Source organism: Cyprinus carpio, chromosome B13, assembly GCF_018340385.1.
Source record: "Cyprinus carpio isolate SPL01 chromosome B13, ASM1834038v1, whole genome shotgun sequence".
NCBI lineage: Eukaryota > Metazoa > Chordata > Actinopteri > Cypriniformes > Cyprinidae > Cyprinus > Cyprinus carpio.
The window spans coordinates 26,073,236-26,083,840 of NC_056609.1; the positions used below are offsets into that span (position 1 = coordinate 26,073,236).

At 37.4% G+C, this 10,605-nt stretch overlaps 2 protein-coding genes across 6 annotated transcripts in view; one reads left to right on the forward strand and one right to left on the reverse strand.

The window, feature by feature from the left end:
• The window catches only part of cdh23 (cadherin-related 23), a 233,072-nt gene extending 229,548 nt beyond the window's left edge, over positions 1–3,524 (forward strand). For 3 of the 5 annotated variants that reach the window (XM_042737456.1, XM_042737458.1, XM_042737460.1), the window contains 3 exons: positions 868–990; positions 1,352–1,462; positions 2,499–3,524. In XM_042737456.1, coding sequence (XP_042593390.1) covers positions 868–990; positions 1,352–1,462; positions 2,499–2,837 — 573 coding nt within the window. In that variant the 3' untranslated portion in view covers positions 2,838–3,524. The remainder of the gene's footprint in view (positions 1–867; positions 991–1,351; positions 1,463–2,498) is intronic. The other 2 variants (XM_042737459.1, XM_042737457.1) reach the window with 2 other exon arrangements.
• A 2,034-nt stretch (positions 3,525–5,558) lies between these two features.
• On the reverse strand, positions 5,559–10,514 carry LOC109074529 (eukaryotic translation initiation factor 3 subunit L). The gene is made up of 15 exons (XM_042736133.1): positions 10,509–10,514; positions 10,323–10,365; positions 9,926–10,139; positions 9,775–9,854; positions 9,625–9,686; positions 9,439–9,508; positions 8,476–8,549; positions 8,197–8,368; positions 7,961–8,115; positions 7,704–7,874; positions 7,303–7,436; positions 6,607–6,780; positions 6,259–6,448; positions 5,989–6,069; positions 5,559–5,879 (listed from the first exon to the last, which is right to left on the reverse strand). Exons 1-15 carry the CDS (start codon positions 10,512–10,514, stop codon positions 5,802–5,804), a joined length of 1,704 nt encoding a protein of 567 aa, XP_042592067.1. The 3' UTR covers positions 5,559–5,801.
• Positions 10,515–10,605: the final 91 nt, after the last annotated feature.

Genomic DNA, 10,605 nt, shown 5'->3' on the forward strand with positions numbered 1-10,605 from the left:
TGTTGTTCAATTAGCTTATTAGGTTTACATTGAAATTAAAAAAATTAAATGGGTAAATTTTTTTGTTATCTGTCTCTAGATGTTTGTATCTCAGGGGATATATCACCCTTTTAGGGGTATAAATCAGGATATAAAAACAGACTTTGTGAGATTTTGTGGCTTGTGTTTTACAAAACCAAATCTTTTTGTAACAGTGACTTTCTGACAGTCAAGGTTCCATTTTCAGTGACTGTTTTGTAATAGAAGTGATATTATGACAGAAATTGATTGATTTGTGACAGAAAACTGCATAAAAGTTTGTGCAGTGGTTATTTTTCGTATAGTGCCAAAACAAAATCTCACAGGAACCACATTTTTTTTGTGATATCAACTTCAAATTTGGAACATAACTTGGTTAGACATATGGCTTTTATTTTATAGAAATTTTAGAGTGCAACATATTTTATAAAATATTTATTTTATATAAAATACATTTTTAGTATATAACATTATCTTTAACGTAAATTTAAACTACTATAACCTTTTTATACGTATTTTTTTTTCAATGTTTTTTTAAAATCTGCTTTGTGTCTGTATTCCAAAGCGTTCAGGAATTACAACCATTTGTTATAATGTTGTAACAAGCATTGATAAGCACATGTTCTGTGTTCAGTGAATTTATACCCTAAAATTGGGGGATACAAACATTAAAATTAGAAAATAAAGAGTCAAGTTTAAAAAAAAAATCATGAAATTGTAATTGAGTCCCAATAAGATGGAAAATAGCAATAATGTATTTTCTGATGTCTCTTTATGGTCTTGCCATTTTAAGGGTTAAGTGTCATCTTCACTTTATTGGCTACTAAATAAATATCTCGTCTTCTACAGGGTACATTTGGACGTGAGCCTCAGGCCTCTAAACCAGAGGATGACCGATATCTACGAGCTGCTATTCAGGAGTATGACAACATCGCCAAACTAGGACAAATCATGAGAGAGGGGCCCATCAAGGTGAGAACATTCACTCCAAATCTGATATCAGAGCTACTGATGAACCTGTCAAAGGTTGGAGACCATAAACAGGAAAACCAATAAAAATCGTTGATAGCACAAATAGAAGATGGGATCATCATAGAGCTTCAGTACTTTTTGAGGCCTGATTCCTAGACACAAATCTAAACTATAACATATTTCAAATGTATTTTCAGTTTAGAATCAACATTTATGGTGTTATTTTGTCTTAAACTCAGTTTGGGACCCAATATAATAAAATGTGGAGTGAGATCATGTTCTTAATGAAGTGAAATATCAGAATCATGCTAAAGGATTCAGTTCATAAGACACTACATGACCAATACTGCCATCCAATCAGGGCTCGCTGCTCAAGGTGGTTCTGGATGACTACCTGAGACTCAAAAAGCTGTTAGCCGCCCGCATGGTCACCAAGTCAACCAGCCAAGGTGACCAGTCTTCAGTCACAGAGGTGGGCGATGTCACAGGGTGCTGTGTTTGTTCTTCTTCTACACCCTCTTCCTCACTGCTGGCTGACTACGTCTCCACCCTGTCCTTTCAGTAGAACCCGTGGGTTCTCCTCCTGTCCAGAGTAATGTGACCCTGCTGATGTTTCCCAGGCTGTTTTACAGCCTGCTCACTGTTCTCCACTGCTTCACAGATGTGTTTGCTGCTCTCTCTGTTTCCTCTAAAACTGTTTCCAAATTGTAATTTTTTTTTGTTGTTAATGGTTATTTTTCTGCTTCTTCCTTACATTGTCTTGCATCCATCCATGCATCCATCTACCAATCTATTTCCATATATGTATTGTTGAATCCATAATATTAATCATCTATCATTCCATCTATCCTTCCTTCTACCCAACCATCATGCATCCATTTATTCATCAATGTATCTACCAAACCAAAATTCCACGTGTCCATCTATAATTGCATCCATCAACAATTCCATCCCACAATGCATCTATTCATTATGCCATCATTGCATACATCATTTCTTTTATTCACCCACACGCCTCCATCTATTCATCTACCAATACATAATTCCATGCATCCATCTGATTGATAACTCCATCCCATCATCCACACATTTATCGCTCCATCATCTACCAATCCATAAATGTATTCAACCATCCATAATTACATTCAACTAAACAAACCATTAATTCCTCCAACATTTACCCACTCGTCCATGCATCTGTCCATCCATGCATTCAACTACCATTGCATCTATACATAATTACATTCCCCATGTGTTTATTCATGACTCCATCATTCCATTCATTGTTTAATCATTGTATCCTACATTCCTTGTATCCATTCACCAATCCATAAATTAATTCAATCTTTCATCCACCCAAAAAAACAATCATCCATCCACCATCGATCCATCTAACCATCCAACCATAAACCCACCAACCCAACCATCCATCCATCCATCCATGCATTCATCACTCCATCATTGCATGAATTCCATTCAATCATTTTATTCATCCATCCATCTCTCAGCTGATCCAAAGTGACCTGGATGAAGATGATGATGAGCGTGTTGGTGTCGGAGGTCGAGGAACCCTTCGCTTCAAGCACAAACTCCCAATCGAGCTCAGGGGTCCTGACGGGGTGCATGCGGTTCACGGCAGCACAGGCACGCTGTTGACCTCTGACCTCAACAGCCTGCCTGAAGATGACCAGCGGGCTCTGGCACGCTCCCTTGAAGCCTTGCACGCAGATGGTGGACTGTATGCTGAACGCAATGCCCGAACAGAATCTGCAAAATCCACACCTTTGCACAGAAACAAGGGCACCGACACTCTGTCTGGTAGTCCGTTAGAGATCACAGAATTATGACTAGCCGAGGCCTCGCTGGTCTGAGAAAACTACAATGTGCATGGCATGCCTGGCTCCTTGTTTTTAATGGAAACTCTTTCCTGCAATGTGGAGAAGAGTTCAGGTTTGTAAGGGCCAGGTGTGAGGAGGGTGTGTAGATGTGTGTGTGGACCTGGAACACCCAAATCAAGGGCAGCTCATCTTGTCAGAGCTACTTCAAGAGTAATGAGACTTTAACGCACACACTCAAACTACACAAGGGGCAATGAATGCACTATCAGACCAGTGGAAGGCCGAATATGGACACTAGATTTTATTTAGTTTTTCATATTTCAATGAGACACCAGGGAATAACATGGTGATGTATGTGTATAATGAACTCTTTGAACTGCTTATGAGAGTATATCTCTGGGGCTTTTCACACCTCGATTAACCCTGGGTTAAACATTATTTCACACTTGGATATTGAAAAAGGGTTTAACTCTGGGTTCTGAAGCTAAAACAGAGTTAGCACTGTTTATTGCAGAGCCATGGGTAAACAAAGTGAAACTGTGCAGTGCAAGTAAACGTTGATGAGTTTTACAACTGGTTGTCTATTGTTAATGAATTCATTCAAATATTCATGCACTTCGTATGGCTACAGGAATTATATTTTTATGATATGTGTAGTAGAATAGTCAATGTTTAAAAATGTTGAACAATGGTATAGGTAAAGGTAAACATGTTAACTGGAGAGAATAAGAAACAATTATTTTATTATTTTTGTATGTATGTTGTTTTTCTGGTGTTTAAATTCACAAAGCAGGATTGCAAAATTTCTATGCAGGGGTCCCAAACAGTTCCCTTATCTGCCATTGCATTAACATTTATTCATTTTGAAGACGCTTTTATCCAAAGCGACTTTAAATTGGGGAATACATAAAGCGATTCTTTTTAAAGAGGCAAACAGACACAGGAAGTGCTCGTAATACCAAGTTTCAGGCATTTGTTAAAATAAGAACAAGCTAGAAAGGGAAGGAAGGAATAAAGAGAAAGACAAAGTTTAATTTTTTTCCAGATGAATTTATTGGTCAAAAAATAGATATCCCCGTCTTAAACGCACGCCATGTCGCTCATGTTGCCGTGTCTTTTCGCCCAATCCAACCTACAAATGGCTGACTTTTAGCTATCGCTACTGCTAAAGTATTATTGCGATACCCATACTTCAAAATGCTGTCAATGTCACAGTATTATCCAGATAATTCAGCAATGCATTGTTAATAAAACCCAGAGTAAATTATTAACAATGTAAAAACGTGCTTTATTTATTTATAAACCATGGGTTAACAAGTGTGCAAAGCCCATTTGATATAAAGAAACGACCACAAGAACATAGACTGTACTGCAAGCTGCTGTGTGTCGGTGTCTTTATAGTGACTTTTAAGACATTACAAAAAGAACTCAATGAACTCTATCTTTAAAAAATTGTGAACTATCTGAAAAAAGTGGAAGACCGCATTCAAGAAAATGGACAAAAAGCTGTTCCATGGACCAACGAGGAAAGCCAGTCAGCAGACCAAACACTGTTTCCACTGAACACTGAGGCCAGAGGTTTTGTCTGGTCGACTACAAAACATTTCATTTTTGCTTGAACTGAGGGACTTGTGTGTGTCATGTGTTTGAATAAAAACGGCAGTGAAACTATATATAGTGAAACTAGTGCTTGAAAGGTTCATGTCATGCCATAACTCAATTTTACCTTTAAAAAAAAAAAAAAAAGGGAAAAGTCAACGTTATAATATAAAAGTCAAGCTATTATGGTTCATTTACAGAACACTGCCACCTAAGAAGGGGGAAAATACCATGTCTTTATTTCCCTTTACTTTTTTGATATAGACAAATAAAGATTACAAAAGATATTTTTGGAAAAGAAAAATGTTGACCTACCAAACAGAGTTAAGTATAAATGGTTGTATTTAATTGTATTTATTTTTCAACATTTTATACCAGATTATTTAAATTGTGTGTTTTAAGGCATTGTTTTTAAGGCATTATCCCCCTTTTTTTTTTGTAAGGTTTTTTTCCCTCATTATTGTCTAGTCACCAGCGTTGAGGCTGTAGATGGAAAATCTTTGTGGATCCTGTTTCAATAAAAAAAAATATGCAACTGTTTTGCCTTAAGGTCCTGAAGATTATAAAGTATTGACCAAAGCAGCAGACATCATGAGGGCGGCATTCCTCTATGTATTAAAGCCCAGCAGCAGGATATTAAAGAGAGTTACATGGCCCATGATACACATATACACTGCACTGACAGAAAATGGAATATCTTAAAAGTCCTATTACTTATTGAATAGTGTATTAAAACGATTACACAATCCTGACACCCATAAAAATGCCACTGTCAAAGTGGAAGGTATTTTTTGTTGGAATATGTTGTGAGCCCAAAGTTGTCCAAAATAAATTGAAAGAAAAATGTAATTTTGTATTGTTTTTAATCCTCTTGCTAGATTATGCTTAAGTGAATACGAAGATTCTTCTGCCACCTAGGGGCATTTATACTAGAATAGCAGGCCTTCATGTTTGTAAAATGTAAGTGTAAACAGATACTTATAGCCTCATTTATGAAACATGAACATTATGTAAATTGTCACTAAATTTAATGTGGTAATTTACACAAGAACAGTTTATAAATAATTTAAGAATTTAGGTTCAGGCCCACTATATTTAAGATGTTAACTCAAAGACGACTCTAAACTACAGTTCAGCCACATCAAAATTTATTGTTTAGAAAACCAGACTTCCATTAGTTTCACTTGTGTCCAGAGCAAGTCGATGAAAATGAACTGAAAGGGCTTACATTATAGTTCAGAAATGGCCTCCGATTGGTAAAAGTGTATCAAAGGTGGTTCCTGATTGGTTGAGAAGTCTGGGTTAGCCTGTGATTGGTGGATATCACAGTCAGATCAAATCAGGGTTTGATTAGTTCTTCTGGTGGGATCTGCATTATGTGGCACGTGATGTGGAGGTGCTCGAACCAGAAGAGGCACCAGTCAGAGGCATTTTTTTCAGCGTTCGGTTAAGCTACAGAAGATAAAAGGAGGTACAATTAAAATGTGACCACATAGACATGCTATGTGATAGAAAATCTACATAAATGTAAATGTTTAAAAATTATTCCAAGAGCACATACCTCCTCAAACTTGTGGATCTGTCGAATAAAGAAATCTCCATAGCGACGGGCAACCTTGGTGTCTGCAATATGAATCATATCCTGGTGGAAGACCAAGTGAATTCACTTTTAGAGTGACTCGGCAGTAAAAAAAAACCCTCCAGCCTACTGAATATTATATTAAAAATAAAAAGGCAACTGGCATCATGAATATGGTAACCCTATATTTAATCTCAGAAATTAAAGTGTTCAATCTGGCAGTTTAAAGACAGAAACTCAACACACACACACCTTGTCAATGTAGAAGTCGACCTCAGAGGCAGACTGAAATTCTCCATCCAGAGCAGAGATGCCACTGGTCCACACCAGGTTCTTCATCTTGTGTTTGAAGACCAGCAGCTGGATGCGAAACTCCTGCTCGGACATGTCCAGGAACCCAGCCAGTTTGGCCACAGGCATGGTGGTGTAGAGCTTCAGGAAACTGAGAGAGACACATGGAGTCAGCGGAGGACATTTCAGAGCTTTTCTAATAGCCAATTGCTAAAAGTGAAGGAGAGCTCATTACACATCATCATATAATTCTTGCTCTTCATCAAAAGAGACAGAACTGCCCTCAACATGAATAAGCTACTGTTGTACCTGCGGATGGTGGAGAGCTGCGCCTGCTGCTGCACTTCCTCTGCAAACACCTTCAGCTGCTGCTGGAATGGTTCTTTGTGATAATTTGGATTAACATTATCATAGTTTGGAACTACGGGTGACAGAAACTTGGGGCAGGCAAAGCTGAACAACTCCTCGAACACCTGAAGATCTCTGAAAAAGAGGAGGAAAAAAAACTCAATTGCTCCTTTTATTTTAGATGAATGTCTATATAAATTATACATGATATATTATACATTTTAAAAATATCAAAATATATGCTCTGATCAATAATTTTGGGGACAGTAATTAAAAAAAAAAAACATTAAACATTAAATTGAGCAAGGATGTATTAAATTAATCAAAAGTGACAGTAAAGACATTTATAATATTAAAAATGACTTATTTCAAATAAATGCTGTTTTTCTGAACTTTCTATTTATCAAAGAATCCTGGAAAATATCCCAAGCATTCATCTTATTTCATCACAGAAATAAAAAACATTGAAATAGAAAAGTTATTTCAAATTGCAATAATATTTCACAATATTACCATTTTACTGTATTTTTGTTCAAATACATGCAGTGAACCTAAGAGGCTTCTTTCACAAACATAAAAAATAAAAGTGTTACCATCCCCAAAGTTTTGTATGGTAGCACATACATACATAACTTAGCATAATGTGTGTGTTCTCACCCTTTCTGCATGCGGAGCATCTTGTCTCCGTATTTCTCGCGCAGCTGTGTGTGGATGCTCTCGTCGATGCGCATGGGGTACATAGTGAGAGCGATGGCCAGCAGCCCATGCATCTGCTCATTCTGTTTATTAATCTGTTAAGAAAACAATACACAATTTAAATTAAGCATCACACCATTATGACAGTACACAACAGAAAGTACAACAGCATGAAATACAATCTTCAAGTAAAACCAGGAATATTAATGCACAAAATTACAGCACCTTCTTCAGGATTTGCATAATTTAATAATTACACTTTGTATGTAATCAGCATTATCCTTTTTACAGTAATAGAGTCATTTGAGAATTTTAACAACCAAATACTAACAACCAATACTACGAAGACAGAAAGCACTGACCATCTCATACTTGTAGGTGGTTCTCTGGAACATGTTTCGGGTCCTCTGGATGTACAGCAGGATGTTGGCGAAGACACGAATGGCATCCTGATAGCGTCTCATCATCAGATACGCGAAACCCACATAATAATAGGTGGTGATCTGACACTCAGGCACACGTGAATACATGCTCTGAAAAACATAACCAGATGTGTTTTGTTTTTTTTGTCTTGAGACAATAGTACTCACTCAGTGACAATAATGGGATATTTTCTTACCTTCTTGTTGAGCTCGATGTTCTCCAGGACTTTGATGGCCTGATAGTAATCGCCCAGCAGAGAGTGAAGCCTCAGCAATCCCACCAGACTGAAATAACCCAGCATCTTATAGAGAGAGTGACGGCCGTATTCTCCAGCCACAGACTCTGGGTCACCTGTGACACAAACACCAGCGTCACACTGACATCTGAATTAAACAAGAAACCAAGGCACGAGAGCTGGTTGGCGTTTTTCACCTCCGCTAGTGTACACCTCCAGCTGACCGTTGATGTTGCTCTTGTCCACCAGAGAGTGAAGGACATTCAGCACGCTGTGAACGTTCCAGATCTTGGGATTGCTCCTCAGGAACTCGATCTCCTCCTCTGACTTCTTGGCCGTCTTACAGCGATACTGACTGAACGACTGGAACTGCAGAATGGAGAAAGAGAACTCAGCACCTGTCATTCTTCACTTCTACACGAACACATCAGTAATACAGAAGCCGGCAGTATAAGAGGACTTCTCAACTAACTTACCTGGTAAATGAACTCATCAATTATGTCCCATAACCACTGGTTAGGAAGCTCCAGAGGTGCTGGTCCATCAGCATCTGACAACATTAAACACATTAAATGTGCTGTTGTACATCCATCAAACCCATTTAAATTGACTACTTCAACGGACTGACTGATCTAAACATAAAAACCCAAACATTCAAAAGTTTGGGGTCAGTAAATGTTTATGATTTTGAATTAAGCTGCCTTTACTTAATAAAAAAAAAAAAAAAAAACAGTAAAAACAGTAATATTGTGAAATATTATTACAATTTAAAATAAGTGTTTTCTACTGTAATGCATTTTAAAAAGTATTTTTTTTCTTTGATGACAAAGCAGAATTTCAATATCACATATTGTTAATTGTAGCATCATTGCTCCAGTGTTCAGAGTCACATGATCCTTCAGAAATCATGCTAAATTGCTGCTTAAAAAATATTTATCATCAAGTTGTCATCTAAACATCAGATGTGCTGCTTAATATTTTTGTGGAATCTGTGATACAATTTAAGGATTGTGCAATGAATAGAAAGATAAAAAGAGCAAAATTTTTTTTTTTTTTTTAATAATAAGAAATCCTTTGTAACATTACAAATGTACTGTAACTATTGATCAATTTAACATATCCTTGCTGGGAGAGAAAAAAAAAGCATTAATGTCTTTCAAAAAAAAAAAAAAAATGAATAAATAAAAGAGCCCAAACTTTAGAACTGTAGCGAGTAGGGAAATCATGGCATATACTTTGACAATATTTTAAAAAAAACTACAAATATAAAGAATGAGTTCATTAAAATGTTGCTCAAATAGGAAGATACATTGTCTGCATATCCTAATATTTATCATTTTACGCTGAAGTGGCTCAAATTGTTTATTTATTTGTTCCACAAAACATTTGAAATATTGCCCAAATTGAATTCCATCCCATGTAAATGAGTTTGCACTCACTGAGGATGTAGTTGAAGAGGTTGCAGTAATTGTAGTAGGACTCAAACCTCTGGTCAAGAGTTGGACCTCCCTGCACGAGAGAAAAAGCCTCATTATTGACAGCTCTTCAAATCAGACTCGAGCTAAAACTATATTCACAAAGACTCTTGTCGTCATTCCACGAGACAGATGAGCAAAAACACTCACGCTGACTTTGGCGTAGATGTGCCTGTAGTACAGCTCCTTGTAGAGGATCAAGAAAACTGCATCTGTAACAGACAAAACAACATGCCCACGTCAGCAAAGAAAAATTCACTTCAGCGCTTCTGATTCCTCTGATGAGCAAATATCACTCACCGTTGCCAACCAGGGACGAGATGGCTTCTGCCTCCGGCCACGGAGAGGTCTTAAAGAAGCGTTCGGTCAGCTTGTTCCAGCTAAAATGAGATAAAAGCTCAATCAACATATCCAGACATCAGAACAACACTATGACCGCACGGCCGTGCACCTGTTCTCATACACATCCTGGATCTCGTAGATCTTCTGCTCGATGCTCTCGCTGGACACGCGGTTGGCCTGAAGCTCGTAAACCTTCTGATCGATCAGGTCTGAGATGGTTTTATGAAAATACTGCAGGAAGTTCTTGATGACCTCAGGGATCACGTGATATGTCTGCTGGTGCTCATACTGACGTTCATACGCCAGATCAGCTTTAGGGTCGCCTGCACAACACACACACACACTTTTATAATCATACACATTTACTCACTCATCTGTCTAGAAGCTATGCAATCTATTCATAAGCTTTATTAGGATTACAAAAAGCTTAATATTACCAACGCATTAATAAAAACAGACACCCATATAAAACGGCCATACAGCTGATAATCAATAACGTTACTTACCGGTGTGATAGTCAAAATCACTGGGGCAGTTATACGGGTCATACTGAGAACAAAAAGAGAGTTTACATTATTCAGTCTGATATTTTAGTAAGACTGACATTTTAACATGAACATGCAGGTTGACTTTTGTAACGTTAATTAACAAAAGGGAGTGATAATGCAGTCTTATCGTGACGCTCCACTGACTAACATCAACACACGCGCTCTCGTGTTTATACTGTATCGGGTAACTAGAGATGAGGAATGTTTATTCCACTAGTTGGTGTTTAATCCGTTACAAAAA